The 25776-nt window shown below is 46.8% G+C and overlaps 1 protein-coding gene across 1 annotated transcript in view; it reads left to right on the forward strand.

Moving 5' to 3' along the window:
- LOC308168662 (protein Aster-B-like) overlaps positions 1-25776 on the forward strand; it is a gene marked incomplete at both ends in the record, with an annotated part of 153811 nt that overhangs the window by 16979 nt on the left and 111056 nt on the right. Inside the window, 2 exons of the mRNA XM_080543273.1 lie at positions 4223-4300; positions 6767-6793. Of these exons, the coding sequence (XP_080399399.1) occupies positions 4223-4300; positions 6767-6793 (105 nt within the window). The remainder of the gene's footprint in view (positions 1-4222; positions 4301-6766; positions 6794-25776) is intronic.

Raw genomic sequence — 25776 nt, forward strand, 5'->3', positions numbered from 1 at the left:
TACAGGACCTGATTGAGAAGGGTAAGGCTTTCTCAACCGTTAGGTCTATTTGGCAGCTATTTCGGCTTGTCATATTGGCCTGGGTGGAAAGTCGATAAGCCAGCACCCGTTGGTGTGCCAGTTTATGAAAGGGGCCCGAAGGAAATTGCCTATGTCTAGGCCGTTAGCTCCTTCATGGGACCTCCCTATGGTACTAGATGCTCTCTCCTGCCCACCGTTCGAACCGCTGGAACAGGTGGAGGTGAAAGTGTTAACGCTAAAGACGGTCCTATTGCTTGCTTTGGCTTCGGCTAAGCGCATAGGTGAAGTCCATGCGCTCTCGGTGCACCGAGAGTGTACAAAGTTCTCCCCAGGGGACTCTAGGGTCAGTCTGATGCCTAACTCAGCCTTTATTCCGAAGGTTATAGGCTCTTGCACCCCTATAGAGTTGGCTGCCTTCTATCCCCCGCCTTTCGCCTCGGAAGAGCACAGGCGGTTGCATACTTTATGTCCTGTCCGCGCGCTGCGTGTTTACATAGACAGGACTCAGGGTTGCAGGAAAGGTGACCAGTTGTTTGTATCCTGGGCGAATCCACACACGGGAAAGCCAGTGTCAAAACAGTGCCTTTCCCATTGGGTAGTGGCGGCTATTGCCTTGGCTTACTCTAGTAAGGGTCTACAGCCCCCCGCGGGCTTACGTACGCACTCTACTAGAGGTTTGGCGACCTCCTGGGCACTCTTTAAAGGGGTGTCTATTCAGGAGGTGTGTGCGGCGGCGTGCTGGGCTTCGCCCCACACGTTCGCTAGATTTTATAGGTTGGATGTTACGGCTCCAACGCTATCACACTCAGTCCTCAGTTTGGGTTCCTCTTGTGTGTGAGGGTCCATTCTGGGACAGTTGTCATTTTGCAGGCAGGCCTGGCAATACGGGAGTAAGTATATTCCCATAGTGAGATACGAAACGAATACTATGAAAGAGAACTTTAGGTTATTTACATAAACCCGGTTCTCTGAGTAGTATTCGTGAGTATCTCACCGGACCACCCTCCTTGCTTTAGAAGCGAGGAAGAGGTTGCTTGTTTTGAATGACGACAGACGCCGTGTGTAAGCCTTATATAGGCGGAGGGTCCCGTCCCTCCTGACACAAGCGTCGCCTTGGCCAGCCAATGGGCTGGCGCAGTGTAATTCAGCTTCTGATGAGGTCACGCAGGGGGCGTTCCCATAGTGAGATACTCACGAATACTACTCAGAGAACCGGGGTTATGTAAATAACCTAAAGTTTTGTGAGCCTGCTAACAATGTAAAGTAGTGTTCTAGTTAACTAGGTAGCAGTGGGGTTTACTCACCCAATCCGTTGTGTTGTTGCAGTATTTTGGCTTGACTAGCGAGTTTGTGTTGTGATTCTCAACGACGTCAAAACGTAGTTCCGTGTTTCAAAAGACACAAACATTTTGATTGGTTGCCAACATTGGGACATTTTGGGGCAATGACTCCATTGTAATGTTGACAAGCTAGCTCCGACTACCTGTGCCTACTTCCTCAGCCCCGGTATAAACCGCTTGCTTGCTGGACAGAAGTGCGCCATCTAGTGGACACATTAGAACAGCAGTTTCTTTCTTTGAAAAATTGCATCTCCCTCGCATCTCATTTTTATGCTTTGCAAAATCATCTCATGGGCCGGATTAAACTCGTTCAGGGCCTGATCCGGCCTGCGGGCCGTATGTTTGACACCCCAGTTAAACGGAGCTGGTGTTGATGCAATGACGTCACAAACAATGGATGCCAGCACCAGCGCCAGTGGCAACTTCAGGCCATCAGAGTTACGTCCCACTTCACCGACCAAGACAAAGAACGCTACATCGCTAAACTAAATAGATTGAGCATCACCGACCCTTATAACGCCCCCCGCGTACTATTCAAGCCATTAGAAAACGAAAACGCAAGCTAGCTGCTAGCTGTCTGCTTGGCTAAGTTAACGTTAGGTAACGTTATGTCCCGCTACATGTGGCCTAATCTCACCCAGTTATATTACTTTGAATCGCTTCACCTACCAAACAGTATAAGTAAGTAAGTAAAGCAAAGAGTTTGCCTATCACCTACATATTTATTATGATCAAGCAGCAGACAAGTGTAGTCTTCTGTCTGCTCCCCCTGTCCTCTCACAGGTATCAGTTCACCCATCAATCCCCATTGTCTATAGTTGAATAAATCAACATTGTGCAATTTATCACACGTTGTCTTTCTAATTTGTCTTACATTAACATTGCTTTAACAGTTGGCATACTTGTGTCCTTGCCCTGGGTTTGACTCCGAGTACCATCTTGCTGGCTGGGAAAATATATTCATCACACTGTACTTGATATGTTCAGGGACAGCAAAAAAACATGGAATCAAGGGACAGCAAAAAACATGGAATATGTCACAAGCATCAGCTTTATTTCACTTTTGAACATCCTCAGTAGCATGTCACACCTGTTGGGACAGTTTAAGTGTTCACTAGAAGGGTACAACAGACTCAGGCATTTGTAAGGTGGAAGAAGGCCAGCTCTGTGGTGGGGACCGGGCTGGACAGCCTAGAGGTGGTGGCAGAACAGAGGATGGGGAAAAAACTGGCGGCCATGCTGGCCAATCCCTCCCACCCGATGTACTGCGAGCTGGCAGGGATGAGGAGCAAGTTCAGCCACAGATTTGTTCTCCCCCGTCAAAGTACAAAAAGATTTGGACAGTCCTTTATTCCAGCTGCACTCCGACTCTACAACCAGGCCCTGCAGGGTGGGGGAGACCTGGAGATGGAACTTTTGGAACTTTTTACTTATTGAGCCTGCACTGTTTTATGTATTTTATTGAATGTTTTTCTGTTTTCTGTACTGAATGTTTTCTGCCCTAACTGAGCTGTTTGACAACAAAATTTCCCCATTGGGGACAATAAAGGTTTTCAATCAATCAATCAATCAATCAATCAATCAATCAAAAGAGCACAGCATACTGTATACAGACTGGATAACATTATGTTAGCTAATACTAACGCTATTTGCCGGCCTTCTGCAAATGTGTCTGAAACCAAACCGGGCTATTTAACTGCAAGAGATCCTCCGGCAAGAGAATATGTCCACTATGCAGTGAAATCGGCGAAAATTTGCTTCAAAATGAGTTAATAATAATTAAAGACTGGACGCTCCCCCGCTTTCTACTGCCGCTTCTACCATGCTTTCTTCTTGGTCGCCATAACTTGCTTTTCTGTCTGTTTTGTACTTTTCTTTTCTGTCTGTTTCAAATATTTGGTCTGTTTACGTTTTGAGTCACTGCCCAGTTTGATTACAACTGCGCATGCCCATAACGCTCGATCGGGCGATTCAGTTTTGGCTCTTCGTATGGACAGAGATATTTTTGTGGTGTAGACAGAGTTTTTTTTTTTAAACGAGGACGAAAATATCTGCTTAAAAAAATATCCATATACGTGTAGTGGAGGCCTTAATTGAGCGATTGCCGTCACCATGGCGACAGGCAGGGATGAAGGGCAATCACCTGGGAGAAACACAGGAAACAGAACACACACACAAACACACAACGGCCGTAACAGGCATATTCACTTCTAACCCTCAAAACTGCATTGATACAGTCACTACCTTGAGAGGTGGGGGCATTCTACTGACTTGAAGACGGCTTATTGTAATGCATGGAATTGAATGAAGGATTGTATATTAGTATATATACTTCATTTCATGCATTTCAATGAGCCCGTCCTCAGATTTTAATCTCCCCCAGCCTCCCCTGGACAAACACTTATGAGTTTATGGTCATCATATAAAGATGGTACCAAAGTTAATCTATGAAAGTCTGGTCAATCATATCAGACATTTGCCCATGGCAGCATCTTGTCATCATAGCTTTTGGCTCATCTTGGAATTGAAGAAAGTTAGAGAGTGCATTAACTCAAGAACTCATCTTGTATTATTTTAAAAGCCACAGTGTTACATCTCAATGTTTGCCCTTTCTAAGTCATCATGGTGAAACTGTGTGGCTGGTGTGTCTCATATGGCCCTCTAGTGGTGTTATTGAATATCACACACTTGATTTACTCAAGATTAAATAGTCTGGCAGTGAAATGTTATGAATGCAGAATTCTATGAATTCTATGAAAGGACTGAATTAAACCACATCAAGTTTCCACAGGACTTGAGGTTGTGAGAGTGTTTGTTCACCAGAATGATTGACAAATGCTATTCTCTGTTGTTGCATGCAGCAGTCAGCAGAGCAGCCAGCAGAGTAGCCATGACGACGACTCCATTCGCTTCCTGACTCCATTCATCAGACTGGAGAGGTAAATACTAGTGTATTAAGCCTACAGTGTTGTTGCTTATGTGTGTGCGTGTCTGTGTGTGTGTGTGTGTGTGTGTTTTGTTTGTTATGTTAAGTATTTGGTATAACCAGTTTCTTCGTTTGTCTGCTTTGATGAAAAAAAGTGGCTGGCTGTATGAATCAGGATGCCCATGATATTAGCTGTTTTATTCAGCTGCAGTTTCACCACGTTCAACACCAGAGGGCAGTAGGGTCCACTTTATCTGGACTATAATACTGTTTTGTGCACTTTTCATGATGTTGAAAATGAATCAAATCTGAATAATTAGTTTTCAATGAGGATTGTATGCAGTGGTTAAATAAGGTATTGTGTGTCCTTATGATGCCATAATTCACCTCTGCATGAACAATGTTGACTCCTTTTTCTCGAACTTGGCAACAACAATTAGACATAGTTTATGTAAGTGCATGTCTAGAGCATGTTGACACACACATTAAAAATGCCACTTGAGCTATTCTTTCAACTGCAAGTTGTAAGTACTGTAAAGGGTGTAGCAAGACTGTAATGTGAGCCACAGATGATGCCTTGTGTGTGGACCTCTCTACAGTACCTCCCCATGGCTCAGTATGAGTGGGTGGCTGGCTGCAGCTTTAACTCTATATTAACTCTGTCAGCGGTGAGGATATACTGCAGTGCTCAGTGGGCAGTGGTGGCAGACATGGGGAGTAAATTACATATCAGAGCATGTGGTGCCTGCAGGCCCACAGTGATACACGACATAAGGAGTATCCCTGATATACTACATAAGGGAAAACACTCTTATGGCCTATCCTTATCCTTCCATCACTAGAGAGGAAGTGCTGTTTGAGGTTTCCATGTCATATGACAGGTGCATATGGATTCCTCAAACAGCACTTTCTCTCTGGTGAGTGAAGGATAGACCATAGATTTTACCTCTGTCTGTAGTTCCACAGTATATATAGTTGAACATCAACTTGACGTACAAAAATAAAGACATTGTTTAGTGTTAATAGTGTCGTGTCGTAACTGAATTGCGTGTGATAATGGCTATGAGAATAGAAATGCGAAAGAGATATTAACATCCAGTGATGAACACATGTATGCAGCCTAAGCTGCCCCCCCCCCCCCCCCCCCCCACACACACACACACACACACACACACACACACACACATGCTCTCTCTCCCTACGTCCCTTAGGCTTCAATTCGAACAGTCTCTGTCCCCCTCTTTTCTCCTGCTCTATCTCTCCCTTTCCATCCCTACACTCCCCTCTATAACCTGCTCTCTCTCTCTCTCTCTCTCTCTCTTTCTTTTGCACGCGCTCGCGCTCCCGCTCTCACTATCACTCTCCTCAGAAATAGGCTCCTTGCGTTTTTACCATATGGGAATTATTGTGCATGTTCTTCTTGTTTTCCTTGCTTGTAAATACCTTCTCCGGGGTGGCTGAAGGTTCCATACCCAGCTGTAGAGGGCACGGGATGTCATGTCTCCTCTGCAGGTAACAGCTGCATGTTTTGTCTGGACCAGTGTCTGTCTGTCTGCAGCAGCCTGCTCACCGTGCAGCATAGCTCAGCTGCGCTGGGCTCCCAGGGGCACTATTCAGAGCTATGTAGAGTTGTTATTGGAACTAGTCCGGTTAGCAGTATATCCATTAGGTCATATACAGTAGGTTTGTTTTGACGATGTGGCATCAGGATGGGAGGATTTTGCTCATTGGTTGTCATGAGTGATATTTGTATTTTGAGCATGGCTGTGTTTGATAAGGCTTGCAGGATTTTCCGTCACTACACCTCTTCTCACTGTTGTTGGTGCTTGGTATGGGATGGATGCTATTGGATATTACTGTTCAATATACTTGATGTGTGTATGTGAGGCTTCAGTCATGATGAGGGACTGGTGTGGGATGATGCCATTGAATTATACTGAGAACAATGTTCTTGAGGATAAGGTACCCTATGGCTGACATCTCCTATAAGGTACCCTATGGCTGACATCTCCTATAAGGTACCCTATGGCTGACATCTCCTATAAGGTACCCTATGGCTGACATCTCCTATAAGGTACCCTATGGCTGACATCTCCTATAAGGTACCCTATGGCTGACATCTCCTATAAGGTACCCTATGGCTGACATCTCCTATAAGGTACCCTATGGCTGACATCTCCTATAAGGTACCCTATGGCTGACATCTCCTATAAGGTACCCTATGGCTGACATCTCCTATAAGGTACCCTATGGCTGACATCTCCTATAAGGTACCCTATGGCTGACATCTCCTATAAGGTACCCTATGGCTGACATCTCCTATAAGGTACCCTATGGCTGACATCTCCTATAAGGTACCCTATGGCTGACATCTCCTATAAGGTACCCTATGGCTGACATCTCCTATAAGGTACCCTATGGCTGACATCTCCTATAAGGTACCCTATGGCTGACAGGTGCTCCTCTCTCTGCCTCACAGGTCTGAGAGTGCAGCGGACAAGATCAGGTAAGTCACCTCCCTGTTGAAGGGGTGGGAGGGTCCCTCTGTGGTGTGGGATGTTGGTGTTGTGTTGCTGTCGTCCCCTCACCCCCCAGCCCCGCCCACTCTGCATGTGACAGATCCATGGCTTTGTCCCTGCCGAGGTGTCTGAATACGCTTTACATTTGGAAAGGCGAGCGAGCGCCCGTGAATACAGTTGCAAGCCATGGAATGTCATTGTTTGCTTTTACTGGACAAACAACATCAGTCACAATGCCGGACACAAACACGGCTTTGTGAGGTGACAGTAGGTTGGGAGTTTCCTCTGCAGAGAGGAAGGTTAGCCACTGTGTTTAGTTAGGACTGAAGATCTGTGAGGCGTTTTATTCTCTAGAGTTTTGCACTGATACAGCTTAGGAGATACCTGCAAGGCCTCAATGGTACTATTCTGAGACACAAGGCCTGAAGGTGAGTGATGATATCGCAGTGTGAGGTATGAGAGATGAGACACGAGGCCTGAAGGTGAGTGATGACGTCGCAGTGTGAGGTATAAGAGATGAGACACGAGGCCTGAAGGTGAGTGATGACGTCGCAGTGTGAGGTATGAGAGATGAGACACGAGGCCTGAAGGTGAGTGATGCTATCGCAGTGTGAGGTATGAGAGATGAGACACAAGGCCTGAAGGTGAGTGATGATATCGCAGTGTGAGGTATGAGAGATGAGACACGAGGCCTGAAGGTGAGTGATGATGTCGCAGTGTGAGGTATGAGAGATGACACGAGGCCTGAAGGTGAGTGATGACATCGCAGTGTGAGGTATGAGAGATGACACGAGGCCTGAAGGTGAGTGATGACGTCGCAGTGTGAGGTATGAGAGATGAGACACGAGGCCTGAAGGTGAGTGATGACATCGCAGTGTGAGGTATGAGAGATGGCCTGAAGGTGAGTGATGACATCGCAGTGTGAGGTATGAGAGATGCACAACCTGCAGAAAGCCCAGTGTGAAATTCCAGTTGAATGTTTTATGCACATTAATAGTTATATCTTTGTTACCCTTTCATTGCACTTTGCGTAGGCCTATGTCTTTTGGTGGAGAAGCTGCTATCCACACAGTGGACAGTGGGTTGTGTTCTCTTAGTATGCATGTATGAGTGTGTGGCATGCATGACTGATTGTAGGCTAAGCTGTGTAAAGTAGGTTGTCATTGCTGATTGAGCTGATTTGGGAGGGAGATGGGTCAGTGTTGATGTGTGTGTGAAACATAAAGTTACTTATAGGGAACTAGAGAGCTCAGTTCATCTTCCTCATTATTAAGCAAGCTTGAGGTACTGTAGTATATCAGAGGTTACCATGGTAACCATAGTTATTTTTCATAATGATCTAATGTCAGTAAGTGTAAGGTTTGGGGAATCGATCTTATTGTGGAGCGACCCTTTGGCGTCCTCTGGTGTTTATGTTGCATTTTTGTCTGTCCTAATTACTGATTTGTACCTGGTGTGTTTTGTTTGGCTGTGGCTATTTATATCCCTCTGTTTCCCCTCTGGTTGTCGGTTGTTCACTATATGTTGCGTTCGTTATGTGTGTACGGGTCTTCGTAGCCTTATCGTTCCTCGCCTGTATGGGAAATAAGTAGCGATTGACTTTTGTAAGTACATTGCTCTGCCTTGATCTATTGACGGCGTTTATGGGAGACTAAAGCCATCTCCCCTTTTGTTTTGTTGTTTTGTCCCTTTTAATATTTAAACATTTATCGGAGACTTGATTTATCCTCTTTTGTTTATTCGCTTACTGTGCGGTTATTATTTATTCCCGTTTACTCAAAATAAAGAGTACCTTTATTATTGAATTATACTCCTGCTTCCGTCTACTCTGTTCTACTCTGCACCTGGGTCCAAATACATTATCCCATCGTTACAGAACAACCGACCACTATGGACCAAGCAGAGGTAGATCAGATTCGCACGGTGCTGAATACCCAGGGGGCTATGGTAGCCCAGCAGGAGCGGAACCAGCTGGCGATGTTTGCTGAGATCGAAAAGCTGACCATCGCCGTGAATAGCCTGGTGGCCGCTCAGGCCAACCCCACTCCACCAGCGGCAGCAGCAGCAGCAGCTATGCCTCCTCTACCTCCGGTGACCACTCGGGAACCCCAACTACCTCCTCCCGAACGCTATGATGGACGTCCAGAGGGCTGCAGAGAGTTCCTGACTCAGTGTTCATTGATCTTCAGCCTGCAGCCCCTGTCCTTCCCCACCGAGCAGTCCCGAGTGGCCTACATCATCACCCTGTTGACGGGCCGTGCCCTGTCCTGGGCCATGGCCGAGTGGGAGAGTCAGTCGCCGGCGTGCTCTGACGCTACAGCATTCACCCAGGAGTTACGCAAAATATTCGACACCTCCCGGGTGATATCGGGGCACGAAGCCGGTCGGCGGCTCACGGCGTGTCGACAGGGGGATCGCTCGGTGGCGGATTATTCCATCGAGTTCCGCACTCTAGCTAGGGAGGCGGAGTGGGCAGAGAATGCCCTGGTCGTACTCTATGCCCAGGGGTTCTCGGAGGCGATGAAGGACCAACTTGCCCTCCGGGACCTCCCAGAGCGGCTAGACGGCGTAGTGGAGCTCTCGGTGCGTGTGGACAATCGGCGCCGAGAGCGATCACGTGAGAGGGGCTCGTCGAGGGGCGCTCCGTTCCAACCTCCTCCTGCTAGGGAGGCGACTCGGTGGTTCCCGGAGGAGACCACGGAGGAGGAGGAGGCCATGCAGCTGGGCGCAGCACACCTCTCCAGCACAGAGAGGCGGCGTCGGCTGGACGAGCGGCGCTGCTTCCGTTGCGGTCGCAAGGGTCACCGCTACAGTGCCTGTCCAGGGACCTCGGGAAACGGGGCAGCCCGCTAGTGTCGGGAGGGGTACTAGCGGGTGGGGACATACCCTCGGGTTTCAATGACCCACGAACTTTTTTTTTTGTTAAGGTGCTGTGGGGACACTGTACCCAGCGAGTTCGGGCTCTGGTGGACTCAGGGGCAGCGGGGAATTTAATGCACGAAGGCCTGGCCTGGGGGTGGGGGGTTCCTTTGGAAGAATTGAAGGAACCCGTTCCTGTTCGAGCCCTAGACGGCCGGCCATTGGGGTCGGGGATCATTACCCAGCGCACTATGCCAGTACATATCCAGGTGGGAGGGGGTCGTTGGGAACTCATACAATTTTTTATTGTGGCCTCTCCTGATTGCCCTATTGTGTTAGGTCACCCCTGGTTAGCTTCTCTCAACCCCCGCATTGACTGGTCCACAGGTCGACTCGCCCTTGAAGCAGGCTCCGTCACGGTGCGTACTGAGTCTCCGCCCACGACTCTCGCATCCCCGTTGCAGACCCAGTTCTCGCCTCTCCCCCATTCCACCCCTCTTCCTAATTCCCCTGGCCCTTCTTCCCTTTCCAGCCCCGACCTGACAGGTGTGCCTCAGATGTATTGGGACCTGGGGGAAGTGTTTAGTAAATCTCGGGCCGAGAAATTACCCCCCCATAGACCCTATGACTGTGCCATCGATCTGCTGCCGGGTACTGTGCCGCCGCGGGGACGCCTGTTTTCCCTCTCCCGCCCGGAGAACCTCTCCATGAACAAATACATAGAGGAAGCACTGGCCGCGGGTCATATCCGTCCTTCCACCTCGCCCGCTGGCGCAGGCTTCTTCTTTGTGGCAAAGAAAGACGGGGGACAGCGTCCCTGCATCGATTACCGCGGACTAAATGACATTTCCATCAAAAATCGCTATCCCCTGCCCCTCATGGATACCGCCTTTGAGTCACTGCAAGGAGCGAGGGTATTTACCAAATTGGATTTATGCAATGCATACAACCTGGTGAGGATGAGGGAGGGGGACGAGTGGAAGGCGGCTTTTAACACGCCTAACGGACATAATGAGTATTTAGTCATGCCCTTTGGTCTCGCTAATGCACCCGCAGTATTTCAAGCACTAGTCAACGACGTACTGCGGGATTTGATTGGTCATTCGGTTTTTGTGTACCTTGACGATATCCTAATTTTTTCCAAAGACATTACTCAACATCAACATCATGTCCGTCAAGTCCTCCAGCGCCTTCTCCACCACCAGTTATTTGTCAAGGCAGAGAAATGTGTCTTTCACGCCGACACAGTGTCATTCCTGGGGTTCATTATAACACGGGGGGATTTAAGCATGGACCCTGCCAAGGTTAGTGCGGTGTTAGACTGGCCCCGCCCCTCCTCCTTGAAACAGTTACAGCGGTTCCTAGGGTTTGCTAATTTTTATAGACGTTTTATCCGCAATTTTAGTGCCCTAGCTGCCCCTTTAACTGCCCTCACCAGGTCTACCCTCCATACGTTCGCCTGGTCCTCGGAGGCGGAGGGCGCCTTCGTGGACCTCAAGCAACGGTTCACCTCTGCTCCGGTCCTAGCCCATCCGGACTCGGAAGTGCCATTCCTGGTGGAGGTGGACGCCTCAGATCTAGCGGTGGGGGCGGTGCTCTCCCAGAGGTGCAGGAAGGATGGGAAGGTACATCCCTGCGCTTTTTTCTCACGTCGGCTGTCCCCGGCCGAGTGTAATTACGACGTGGGAAACCGTGAGCTGCTGGCCATTAAATTGGCTTTGGAGGAGTGGAGGCAGTGGCTGGAGGGGGCCGCACAGCCGTTTGGGGTGTGGACGGACCACAAGAACCTGGCCTACATCCAGGGGGCTAAGCGCCTCAATTCGCGTCAAGCCAGGTGGACGCTGTTTTTTACACGCTTCCAATTCTCCATCTCCTTTAGGCCGGGGTCCAAAAACGTCAAGCCGGACGCCCTCTCCCGGCAGTTCGATCCGGCGGACCGGGAGGAAAAACCCCACCCCATTGTTCCGGAGGCCCTTATTGCTGCCCCTGTGTCGTGGGGGATCGATAAGGTGGTGAGAGCGGCGCTCAGGCGGGAGCCTGATCCGGGGGGAGGACCCCCGGGGAGGCTGTATGTTCCCAAGACTGCGCGCTCACGGCTGCTGCAATGGGCGCATGCGTCGTCCCTCACTGGCCACTACGGGGCTGCCAGGACCCTGGACTTTCTGGTGGTTCTGGTGGCCCACAGCGGAGAGGGATACGCGCTCCTTTGTGGCAGCCTGTCTTGTGTGTGCGCGCAGCAAGACATCTCGCCAGCCTTCAGTGGGGCTACTCCGACCCCTCCCCATCCCCAAACGCCCCTGGTCCCACATCTCCCTTGACTTTATTTCAGGTCTCCCTCCCTCTGACGGGTTCACTACCATCTTGGTGGTAGTGGACCGTTTCTCCAAGGCGGCCCACTTCATCCCCCTCCTCAAACTCCCCTCGGCCCGAGAGACGGCCGACCTGGTGGTGCAGCACATCTTCCGGGTGCATGGTCTCCCGCAGGACATGGTGTCGGATCGGGGTCCTCAGTTCGCTTCCAGGTTCTGGAAGGCGTTCGCGACCAGCCTCGGCGCCTCCGTCAGCCAGTCCTCCGGTTTCCATCCACAGTCCAATGGGCAGACGGAGCGCGTCAACCAGGACCTGGAAGGCGTGCTGAGGTGCTACGTCTCCGGCAATCCGGCGACGTGGAGTCGGCGACTGGCGTGGGTGGAAATACGCCCACAACACCCTCCTCTGCTCATCCACTGGCCTATCCCCCTTTTCTGTGCCAATATGGCTATCAACCCCCCTATTCCCTGAGCAGGAGGAGGAGGCGGAGGTGCCCTCCGTCCAAGCCCACGTCGGTCGCTGTCGCCGGACCTGGAGGCGGGTGAGGGCGGCGCTTCAGCAGGCGTCGGTTCGGTCCCAGCTTCAGGCCAACCGCAGGCGTCGCCCGGCCCCGATCTTTCGCTCGGGGCAGAAGGTGTGGCTCTCGACCCGGGACCTTCCCCTCCGGGTCGAGTCCAGGAAGCTAGCGCCCCGTTTCGTGGGTCCTTTCAAGGTGGTGCGACGGGTGAACCCGGTGGCGTATAGACTACTACTCCCACCTTCCATGCGGGTTCACCCGACCTTTCATGTGTCCCTCCTGAAGCCCTTCGTCACTTGCCCCATGTCCCCACCACCCCCCCCTGTTCCCCCGCCACGCATCATTGATGGACAGACTGTCTATACGGTACGGAGGATTATGGATTGCCGTCGGAGGGGTAGGGGTTTACAGTTTTTGGTGGATTGGGAGGGGTATGGGCCGGAGGAACGGTCCTGGGTGCCTCAGAGGGACATATTGGACCCGAAACTAATCACAGACTTCCGCCAACTACATCCGGAGGCACCCAGGTGAACGGCAGGTGCCGTTCGTCGGGGGGGGATACTGTAAGGTTTGGGGAATCGATCTTATTGTGGAGCGACCCTTTGGCGTCCTCTGGTGTTTATGTATGCATTTTTGTCTGTCCTAATTACTGATTTGTACCAGGTGTGTTTTGTTTGGCTGTGGCTATTTATATCCCTCTGTTTCCCCTCTGGTTGTCGGTTGTTCACTATATGTTGCGTTCGTTATGTGTGTACGGGTCTTCGTAGCCTTATCGTTCCTCGCCTGTATAGGAAATAAGTATCGATTGACTTTTGTAAGTACTTTGCTCTGCCTTGATCTATTGACGGCGTTTATGGGAGACTAAAGCCATCTCCCCTTTTGTTTTGTTGTTTTGTTCCTATTATTATTTAAACGTTTATCGGAGACTTGATTTCTCCTCTTTTGTTTCTTCGCTTACTGTGCGGTTATTATTTATTCCCGTTTACTCAAAATAAAGAGTACCTTTATTATTGAATTATACTCCTGCTTCCGTCTACTCTGTTCTACTCTGCACCTGGGTCCAAATACATTATCCCATCGTAACAAGTAAGTAGGCTTTCTTTAAACAACACATAAGGAACAGATAAGGATATGGTGGATATACTGTAATTGGGCATTCAGGTTGAGTGTAATTGTATGTGTCTGGCGCAACCCAGTCTCCAAATTAATATGTTCTAGATCGTTTCTGTAGAAGAAAGTATTATAGTTGCTTATGCTAATGTTTCTAATGCTTTCCCCAGACAACTTACCCTAACCTTAACACTAGAACAGCCACGGGTAGGGTCATTTGACTAAGTCAGTAAAAAAAACATTATACCTTTGCACTCGATCAAATTTCAGGACCCTCCTTTCAGGACTTTTCCTAGATATGTGCATTCTACCACCCAGTATGCTTATATTTTCAAAATCACACCAGGATAAGCTAGTATGAAGCTATTTTGAAGCTTTCATGTGTGTTTGCGTTGGCCGCCATTTTTTCTTTCCAAGGCTGTAATGTTCTTCAAGATCAGCAGAGGTTGCAGGAGGACTAAGAAGTAAATAAGATCTTATTTAATCCAATCCGGTTTTATATGTTATTCTGACACATCTTGTCTTTCACCATTGTGGATATTTTTGATTTCTGATTTTTATTTATTTTTATTACATAGCAGTTACATTACCAGCATTATATTCACTATCATTGTCACGTTCTTATATCACGTTCTTATATCACGTTTCTTATATCATGTTTTTTATATCATCTGTATGAATATGCAGCCCATGGTGATGCGGTCAGTGCAGCAGCTTGCTATTGGGGAGATCTGGGTTTGAGACCTGCTTGGAGCAGGCTGTGCCATCTGCTACATTATGTAATTGCCCACTTACGTAAATGTGTTATCCCATGTATGCACTTATCTTAAAAATTGAATCAGGTTTTATATTTTATTCTGACACATCATGTCTTTCATCAATGTGTATATTTTTAAATCGACATTTACATTACCGGAATCATATTCACCATCATTGTCATGTTCTTATATCACGTTTTTTATATCATGTTCTTCATGATATCATCATGATATCATCTGTGTGAATATGCAGCTTGGAGTAGATACAAAGCTGATACAAGTAAATGACAACTGTGCTACTTGTAAATATGCTGTGAGAGTGCCGGAGTGCTCAGGTAGGTCAATTGAGAACCAATTCTCATTTGCAATGACGACCTGACCAAGAGGCAAAACAGAGGCAAGTATGTACGTTATTCCAAAGTTATTTTAAAAGCAGGTGCAGTGATCAGAGACTATATCTAGTAATCTAGTTTTTAAAAGAGGTTAACGAGATGAAGGTGTTGAGTTTTAGTAACATGACGTCCAAAGAAGGTGATGCCCAAAGGAGGTGTGGGCTTTGGGATGACCAGAGTGATGAATGTGCTGGAGTGTAGAGTGTAGAGTGTAGAGTGTAGAGTGTAGAGTGTAGAGAGTAGAGTGTAGAGTGTAGAGTGTAGAGCAGGGGTCGGCAATAGGCGGCCCGTGGGCCATTGCTGGCCCGTCACCAATAATATTTGGCCCAGCAGATTATTTTGAGAATCCACTTTTGTTTTTTTTTGTTTTTTTTGTTTTTTTTTACAATATCGGACCGACAGTCCAACACCGCGCCTATAATGTCCGAATAGAGAATCTACCTCCACCTGAATAATGCGTATTGTACTTGTATCCATGTTGAGAGTGAATGACACAGGGACAGACAATCAGGCAGCGGGGTGCACCGAAGCGCACTGACGCTGAACCCCTCATAGTGAATCATAAGTAGGTGGACAAGGCGTGGTGCTGAAATAGCCAACATGCGGTGTGTGGTTTGAAAAAAATAACATCAGCTCATTAAATCATTCAAACGTAATGTTTACGTATGTGACTGCAACACACATATGAACAGTAACAAAGCAAATTCTGTTTAATTTTCTGAAAAACATTGACAACAAAATCGGCGCAAAGTGGTGGTAGGCCTATGCTCCTGAAACGACAGAGCAAACGCGCTATTAGGGATAATAAGTACAATGAGCCATTCATTCAAAATATACAAAATACAATTAGGTTATTAAATACAATAACGACAGGCTTGGTACTCACTTAATGTGAAAAGTGGCATCTCCCATCGGTCACTATTTGCTTGATATCTGGTGATATTGACGTCACTTTAATCCGCAGGCAGTTTATTTTTATTTTTATGCATCAATCGATTCCTCTCGTGCGTCTTTATCACATTCATTGACGAAAAGGACGACTTGTATAGAAAGGGAACATCGTGAGCACGGAAAATGTGAGTCTCACAACGGCTCTGCATTGATGAAACCAGGTAGGATGAACGTATAGTTCGCTGTCCATTCCTCTTTAAATGCCCTGTTTCCACCGTCAACTTTCCTCTTTAGACCTTTGGAGAGTGACATGATGTTTCTCTTGCTAGCAGGTTAACTGTTTAGCTAACTTCACCCGGCACGCAAACAACCAATCCAATAATAAATAATGTGACCTTGTCTGGGAGGAGGGGGGAATAATTCAGAATAAAACGATGTTAAATAATTATTAGAATAAGTTAGGCTGCGATACATCGTCAGTCCACATATTTATTATTCAAAACTATGGAAAAGGGTGAAACTACGTTTCAACGTTGTTGAGAATCACAACACAAACTTGAATGAATGAATGAATGGACTTTATTGTCATTGCTACAGTACAGGTACCAAACAACGAAATTTAGGAGGGGTGGCTCCCCTGGTGTTAGGAAAGGGGGAAAAAAAAGAAAAAAAAAACGTTTAGAAAAAGAATAAAATCACAAGAAGGTAAGGAGCTGGTTTACATAAATAAAGGCTATGTACACAATCCACTGTACTATTTAAACTTGCTAGTCAAGCCTAATACTGCAACGTAATGGATTGGACTGCTACCTAGTTAACTAGAACACTACTTTACATTGTTAGCAGGCTCACAAAACAAGCTGTGTTAGTTGACTAGCGATGTGTACATTTTTCGAAAGAAAAGTCAAAGCATTAGAACGTGTCACATTGTTTAACAATCAATTACTTAAATTAGCCTTTGATTATGTTCTGGCCCGCCATCTAGTGGCTCAAAAAAAAATTGGCCCGAGGCCAAACCTAATTGCCGACCCCTGGTGTAGAGTGTAGAGTGTAGAGTGTAGAGTGTAGAGTGTAGAGTGTAGAGTGTAGAGTGTAGAGTGTAGAGTGCGTATGCTGGTGGAAATGTTCAGTAGTGAGCAGAGGTACTGGGGGGTTTTGCCGATGGACGATTTATAAATGAACTGACAAGTGGATCTGCCTGGTGTGGAGGGATGGCCAGTGGATCTGCCTGGTGTGGAGGGATGGCCAGTGGATCTGTCTGGTGTGGAGGGATGGCCAGTGGATCTGTCTGGTGTGGAGGGATGGCCAGTGGATCTGTCTGGTGTGGAGGGATGGCCAGTGGATCTGTCTGGTGTGGAGGGATGGCCAGTGGATCTGTCTGGTGTGGAGGGATGGCCAGTGGATCTGCCTGGTGTGGAGGGATGGCCAGTGGATCTGTCTGGTGTGGAGGGATGGCCAGTGGATCTGTCTGGTGTGGAGGGATGGCCAGTTAACTTGGGAATACAGGTGGCAGTGATGAGTGTTGAAAGGGGCACCGGTGACAAAGCGGATGGCAGTGTGATAGATGACGTCCAGTTTGTTAAGAAGGTTTTGGGGGCGATCCTGTGAGAATTGGTAGAATGGTCATTTTAACCAAGGTGTGTTTTGCAGAGTGCCAGAGTGCTCAGGTAGGTCAGAACCAACTCTCATTTGCAATGACGACCTGACGACCTGACGACCTGACGACCTGGCCAAGAGGCAAAACAGACCTGGCCAAGAGGCAAAACAGACCTGGCCAAGAGGCAAAACAGACCTGGACGAGAGGCAAAACAGACCTGGACGAGAGGCAAAACAGACCTGGACGAGAGGCAAAACAGACCTGGACGAGAGGCAAAACAGACCTGGCCAAGAGGCAAAACAGACCTGACCAAGAGGCAAAACAGACCTGGCCAAGAGGCAAAACAGACCTGACCAAGAGGCAAAACAGACCTGGACGAGAGGCAAAACAGACCTGGACGAGAGGCAAAACAGACCTGGACGAGAGGCAAAACAGACCTGGCCAAGAGGCAAAACAGACCTGGACGAGAGGCAAAACAGACCTGGCCAAGAGGCAAAACAGACCTGGCCAAGAGGCAAAACAGACCTGGCCAAGAGGCAAAACAGACCTGGCCAAGAGGCAAAACAGACCTGGACGAGAGGCAAAACAGACCTGACCAAGAGGCAAAACAGACCTGGCCAAGAGGCAACACAGAGGCAAGTCTGTACAACACAACACAGAATATATACAATATAAAACATGAGTACAATAAACAGCAAGAGTACATTTGAAAAACATCCTAACAAATACTACATCACAATATACACAGTATATAAAACAGCAGGGACCAAAACATGTTCTTGAACATTATTATTATTATTATTATTATTATTATTGTAGGAGCCATTAGTCCTACATGTTATTTATGTTAATCTTCTAATATGAATTTTGAGTTATTGATTTAAGATATTGATTGCTTTAATTTAATTATGATAATATTTGCTTCTAAGCCTATATTCCCTATTTTATGTTATTTAGATTGTTCCTTATGGTCATTCCCCCCTGGTGGTTGGGATGAATGAATATTGGGGATATAAGGGAACAGGAAGGGGATGGTTAATTGGGAGCAAACAAAGTTTCAACGACAGTAATTGACAGTTCAGGACAACACGGTTGTGAACAGTAATTGACAGTTCAATAGTAATGGACAGTTTTGTGGACAGCTATAGACTTTGCTGACATGATCGTTAATGTGGACTATGCTGATGGAGATATATTTATTTTGAGTAAATAAAGGAACGTGTTTATTTTTATACACGCGTCACTCTGCCTTTTTTGGATACTGTTTGTTGGAACCTACGACTCACCCAATGTAGAGTCTATTTGGATTATTAAGAGGCCTCTACTATTATTATTATTATTATTATTATTATTATTATTATTATTATTATTATTATGACAATAAACATGCAGTAATTATGGGCAGACATAATCAAATGTAGGCTACTGCAATTACTTTCCTGCGGCAGCTATAGAGTACAACTAGCTTTGTAATCATTATAATAATGATAATAATAATGATGTAATCATTATTTGATAAGCCGATCGCTAGCTATAACGGTCAGCTTGTGCAAAGACTTACATCTGTGTTTGAGGAATGAAAATAGAGTGCTCCCAGTTTGAATGAATGAATGAATGGACTTTATTGTCATTGCTACAGTACAGGTACCAAACAACGACATTTAGGAGGGGAGGCTCCCCTGGTGTTAGGAAAGGAAAAAAAAAAAAACTTTAAAAAAAAAAATACTAAAAAAAAAATATACATACAAAAAAAAAAAAAACACCAGTTTTGAAGCCACTCCGGCCGCAGCGTCTGAGCGCACAGCCATCTGTAGTAGCTTACACAGTGCTCTGAATCTTTGAACGGGGATGATCACACTTAGCCAGTCATATCCTATATTTTAGACTGGGACAGCAACACTAGCTTCAATAACAACGGAGGCCTGTGGTGTGTGTCATGTATGAGGCCGGTGTATGTGCGTGCACGGCCGACTGTCTGCATGCGTACGGGTGACATGACAAAAGTGAAACGGAATGTTCAACATAGAATAAAATAGCTCTAGAAACTTGAGTCGGAAACACTTCCCTATAAATTCACTCTAAATGGATCCATGCCTGCATGAATGACTTGAATTCATAACATATTTTCAACTGTGATCAGGCTGTAACGTAGCTTAAATCACAGCAACATTCCAAAGTTGTGTTATAAAGGAAGATTAGTCGATTCAAACGTTCAAACGTTCCAACATTCCACGGGGACGCTCTCTGAGTCCCGCTGATCAGCCTGGAGCAGCGGAGGCAGGCTAATGTACGAGCGGCGCCATATAGTGATCTTTGTCTCTCAGTAACAGCTCCCCATTGTAAAGACTACTACATCAAGGACGCACTAAGAGTAGGTGAGTAAGACGCCGCGGTTCTAGTGTTAACCACTCATGCCTGATACTGCCTAACCACCATGCAAGTTGTCACTCTCAGTCAAATATCTTGCCATTTAAGTAACTCTCACACAATGTATCTTTAGTTTTTTAACGTATCTTATAACCCAACACGTGGTCAATGCTAGTATAGCCCGTTAATATGTGCATACATAATATACTCTTTGGTCTGCAGAAATGACTCCCCTGAACGTAGAGACTATGTTGATCTGGCATGAGGTGAGTGGTGTGACAGACGGGCAGAGCCAGGTTTGGACCACTAACCTCTGACCACCATCACGTGACCTACAGATGGTCTACTGACCACCATCACGTGACCTACAGATGGTCTACTGACCACCATCACGTGACCTACAGATGGTCTACTGACCACCATCACGTGACCTACAGATGGTCTACTGACCACCATCACGTGACCTACAGATGGTCTACTGACCACCATCACGTGACCTACAGATGGTCTACTGACCACCATCACGTGACCTACAGATCATCAAATTCAAATCAAATTTTATTTGTATAGCGCATTTCTTACAAGATGCAACTCAATGCGCTTCACACAATGAACATTTTCAGTCAATCAGTCAATCAATCAATCAATCAATACTGACAGAGCCGCGAGCAGGCAAAAGTGAAAACCTGTACACAATGTAGCCAGGAAAATTCCCTTGCACATAGTGCGACTACTAGCCAGTTTGCCTACCAGCACCCAGCGGTGGATCCCCCCCCCCCCCCCCCCCGGGGAGTAGATGGTCTACTGAACTCCATCCCAATCTGCCGCTATTGTGTCCAGGCATTCTTGTCCTTCGCTTTCAAAACAGCCTTTACAACAAGCCACAATAACAATAACTGCATTGTCAGCGTGTAAACGAAGCAGATTGTTGCATTTCTATGGCAGACTTAGTGTGTACCATGATGTCAAATATGGCAACTCAGCTAAATGTTACAACTAACTTTAAGAGTATACTTACTGTATGAAAAAGCATGTGTGCGCAAGAAACACAGGCAGGTTAGAGAAATGTGAAGGGAATTGATCATTTCAGGGGATTCAGGGAACACAGATCGCAGGTCGCTATCACAAATATATTTGATACCCTTGCAGCTGCCTGACCAGCTATACAGACAACATAGGACAACTAGCCAATGCCAGTTAGTTTATGACCTTGCTCATTGACTGTGCTATTTAGTCATGGTTAGGGCTAATTATTAAGAGCATCCTTATGCCTTCCTGACAACGGGAACCTTAGAATCGATGAATACATGAACTTTACAATGGCCTTGTATGGGGCGCCTAGGTGGCGTAGCGGCGTATCTATCAATAAAATTAAGAATATGAGTGGGACTGCCCCACAAAAAAAGAAGAAAAAAAAGAATGGCCTTGTATTATGTTCTTGCGCAATGGGTCTGTGTTGTGGCCAACAGGTAGCCCAGTATGTGTGTAGCCCAGTGATAGCTGGGCTGATGTAGCCGAGATAGAGTACAGAACTACAGTATGTGTGTGTGAAGAGTGAGTGACGAATTCAGAGTCCTTTGTCTATCACATGAGTGAGTGCCTCATGTTATGAATGTAGTAGGCAGCAGTCATACACTCTGAGTATGCTAGTATGTACTATGACTGCCTGCATCTTATGTAGGCACAAGTAGCCTGCCATTGGTCGCACCGGCTACACATGGTTGATTCATACTGTATCAATTATTTACATTCTAGTTGTGAGAGGTGCTGTGTTATGTTTCCAGAACTTCAGTCTGCAGAGATATTGTAGCTATATGAGGAGTGGTCCAAAGTGGCTGTGTGTTACCCTGTTCAACCTTGTGTTACATTGCTTTGCTGCCTTTCATTGGATGGATCTCATCCTCCTCTTATCCAGTAAGGAACCCAGGAGGAAACAAAGGCCCAGAAAATAAAGAAATCATTGGCAGAAAATAGACAATTTGCCCAGCTCCATAATAGCTTCTGATGGATTGCAGCGGGGCGTTTGTTTTAGGTCATCTCTTTTAAATTCACAATACTGCTTCCTGTATTGTGACAGAGTATAGCTGCATTATCATGTGTCCAATCAAGCAGTCATTTCATGAGGTGATGTTGGAGTCGGTGGAAGCACTTACCCCCCCCCCACGTGAGGTGATGTTCACTAATCTTTGTCATTGAAGATGAGGATGATGACAGGATGATGACTCAGACACATTGGGGTCAGGGACAGGGGTCAGGGGTCAGGGACGGGGTAGGGCAGCTAGACCTGTACGAGATGCTATGGGACAGGGTAGGGCAGCTAGACCTGTACGAGATGCTATGAGGTCATGACGCCGCTGCACTCCTCCCCTCTCCCTCTCTGTGCTGACAGAGGTGGTGCCTATTCACAGAGACGCCGCAAGACTCCAGTCTAAAGCAGTCTGCGCTAACGCTAACGCATGCCTTTTAAGCATGCCTTTGAGCAGTCCGCGCTGCTAACGCATGCCTTTAAGCTTTTACAGAGAGGAAGAGAAAGGAGGAGGAGAGAAAGGGAGAGAGAATGAGACAGAGTAAGAGGTGGAAGACCAACCCTCATCAGGCAACCCCATCTCTGAGAGCCTACCAAGGACCTTCCCACATACACACACCATGGAAAGCCAACCAATCAGAGCACCTGCATCACTGACCCATCCTCCTCCGTACAACTGCTCATCCACGGCAGAGAGAGGCAGACGTGAAGAGGTACTGTAGCAATGTACCTGAGCAGGAAACTTCAAATCCAACCTCCTCAGTGGGGTATTTTCTAGGAAATAATGTAAAGGAAATACTGACTCCTGTTTTTGGACTGTGTGGAATTCATTCCAGGAGAGAGAAGAGTACGTATGTTGTGTCTACAGTTTTGTTTCTTTTTTGGATTATTATAACAAGGATGGAGGATGGCATTCAGTTCACTAAACCTTAAATCTTGCACTCTCTCATGTGGTTTTTGATGCTTTTTCATAACAGCTACATAATTAGATGATGTAGTGCTGTCTCCATTTGAAGAGTCAGTTAATCCTGACTTGAACTTGGCTGTTGTGTTTGATGGAAGAGGTGGTAGTATGTGCACTAGGCGGTTGACTTAGCAGGCCAGCAGTATGACAGACTGAGAGAGGCACACATTGGGAATGGGACAGAGATCGGGCCAGACCATGAGCACCAGGAGAAGGGACAGGATGGTGTCTCTCTGTTCACAATGCAAAAACACAAGGTCAGGTTTTCTCTCTCTATCCCTCTCTGTTGTCTTACCCTGTTACCTTTAGTGTTGTTGTGCCACCTGGTAAAATAGGCCATTCTGCATGAGCTACAGTATGATTAAGGAATAGGTTTGTATGATGTGTGTCATGGATAGGAGTCAAGAGGTTATACTGATCATGTAAACTGACCAGGAAAACGTCTGGCTGTTGTCACATGTACAGTATCTCATTGTATAGTGAGTAGTGATCAGCGCTGTTGTAATTCCACACTGTTTCTAACTACAGTATCAATAACATTAAGCTTTCCTAGTCTTTGAAAAAAACGTTTGTTATTTTTGCTTCAATATTTATTTAGCCATCTGCTACATATTGGCACTGTTTGCTAAACAGATTGATTGATTGATTGATTGATGCACACCTACAGTTATATACAGTACATAACACAATCAGATTTACACTTCAGTCGGCATATAGTAATATTGATCACTGTCTGACACTCCAGTACATATAATTACTTAACGTCTTAACCTCATCCATTGGGCTATCGGGATTCTCCAGCTGGCAAAAGGGCCAGAGTAGAGTAATTTCACTAGATTTATTGTTCCTGTCAGTTGAGAATGATAGGCCTGGGGGCACTCTGTGTAACACCACAGTGATGAATACCTCGACAGGTAATTTTCTGCTATCCTTAGCGCAAGGGTCTCTGTCACGTTTTAATTACTGTGAATAATAGTCACTAATGATCACATAGAGAGCTATTAGACGAAGCCCACCTCAGTCCACCATTAGTGCTTTTTAATGAGACAATGAAGGGATAGTCCATTTACTCTGGTACAGAAAGGGATCACTCTATCACACACTTCCTATACAATTACTCTATCACACACTTCAACTTGCTTTTGGCTTTCCTTAGAATGGAGAAAATATGATGTGATAATGACAGTGGAAATGTATTGATTTCTACCACATAATGTATTTGATTGCTTGGAATGGTGGTCGTTATGAGGTCCTTGGATAGAACCATAACGTCTATTTTAAGATTCCTCTCATCTGAGTCGTTGTCGCATCTCAGCCTGCAGCCGGCGGTTGATGTCCCACATGGGAGGTTATTTATTAAACAGATCCAGAGCCTCTGTCACTCTTTTCATCTCATCAAACAGAGGAGGCCTGTTTGTTATAGATGGGGGTCGCCCTCCCCAGTGTGGTCCCTAGCTGTCTCCCGCCAGCCGTCCACTGTGCCACCACATCCCAAACTTATCACCTGCACCTGTGTGTTTGTCACTGAAGCTTTATGTACACTCACTTCACCTTCCCTTCACTCCCAGGTTAGTCACTCCCATGTGTTCATCATGTTGAGCACTTCACCTTCCCTTCACTCCCAGGTTAGTCACTCCCATGTGTTCATCATGTTGAGCACATCACCTTCCCTTCACTCCCAGGTTAGTCACTCCCATGTGTTCATCATGTGTTGAGCACATCACCTTCCCTTCACTCCCAGGTTAGTCACTCCCATGTGTTCATCATGTGTTGAGCACATCACCTTCCCTTCACTCCCAGGTTAGTCACTCCCATGTGTTCATCATGTTGAGCACATCACCTTCCCTTCACTCCCAGGTTAGTCACTCCCATGTGTTCATCATGTTGAGCACATCACCTTCCCTTCACTCCCAGGTTAGTCACTCCCATGTGTTCATCATGTGTTGAGCACATCACCTTCCCTTCACTCCCAGGTTAGTCACTCCCATGTGTTCATCATGTTGAGCACATCACCTTCCCTTCACTCCCAGGTTAGTCACTCCCATGTGTTCATCATGTGTTGAGCACATCACCTTCCCTTCACTCCCAGGTTAGTCACTCCCATGTGTTCATCATGTGTTGAGCACATCACCTTCCCTTCACTCCCAGGTTAGTCACTCCCATGTGTTCATCATGTGTTGAGCACATCACCTTCCCTTCACTCCCAGGTTAGTCACTCCCATGTGTTCATCATGTGTTGAGCACATCGTGAACCATAAGCCATTGGAATATACAATACTGTGTTCTCCCCTTTTTTTTCCGAGCCAGGAGTCAGTGTTTGTATCCTGGTTTGTCTGCACTTCCTTAAGGTACCGGCTACCTACAACACCAAGGCAATAGCCTGTATCGCCTGGCTCTGGTCTTCCACCCTGGGCAGAGGGTGTGTCTCTCCACATGGGATCTTCCCCTCCAAGCGGTCTCTAAGCTGTGTTAGCCCCTTCAAGATCATACGTCGGGCCAATCTGATGGCGTATGATCGTGAACAAATCCATCCTGCTGCTCACTGTAATGCAGGCTTGGATTTCACCCTGTCAGCAGCCATGTGCAGAATGCTAATTGTACTGCATCCAACCACTCGTGTACATATCCACAGGGCATACACACAATAAGTCATGAGCAGACCCATCTGTCCAGACTCAGTTAGGTGATTAAGTTAGATCCTTAGTTGTAGAATAGCAGTGCACTGATAGAAACACTGCAGGCCCATGTTCTGCAAAACTCTGAACTGTCAACTAGCAGATTCTAGAGTTCTAAAGACACAAAGACCGTCTTCTGTAGGAGGACTCTCCCAGACTTCATCCATCTAGAGGTGTGATCTGTATTCTATCTGTCCAGACTGCCTTCCTCCCCTCCGTGGGTGATCACTTCTCCCCAGCTGGCCTAAAGGATTGCCATGGATTCATACAGGGCTGTCCACCTCTAGCCCTGGTGATGGGAGATAGGAAGCACCCTGCTTCAACATCTCCCTTTCAGTTCTGTCAGTCTCCAACTGCTCCAGAGATCCCTGCATGTCTCACTGCCTCTCAATGAGAGAAGTCTTGCGTTCCTGCCGAGTATCAGAGTTCCCTAATATGATCAGAGGCGGAAATAAGTCCGACATTATTCATCAAAGCAGATGGCAGAATATAATCTGTAGTGGC

The sequence above is a fragment of the Nansenia antarctica genome (assembly GCF_963989245.1).
Source record: "Nansenia antarctica genome assembly, chromosome: 12".
In the NCBI taxonomy this organism is placed as follows: Eukaryota; Metazoa; Chordata; class Actinopteri; order Argentiniformes; family Microstomatidae; genus Nansenia; species Nansenia antarctica.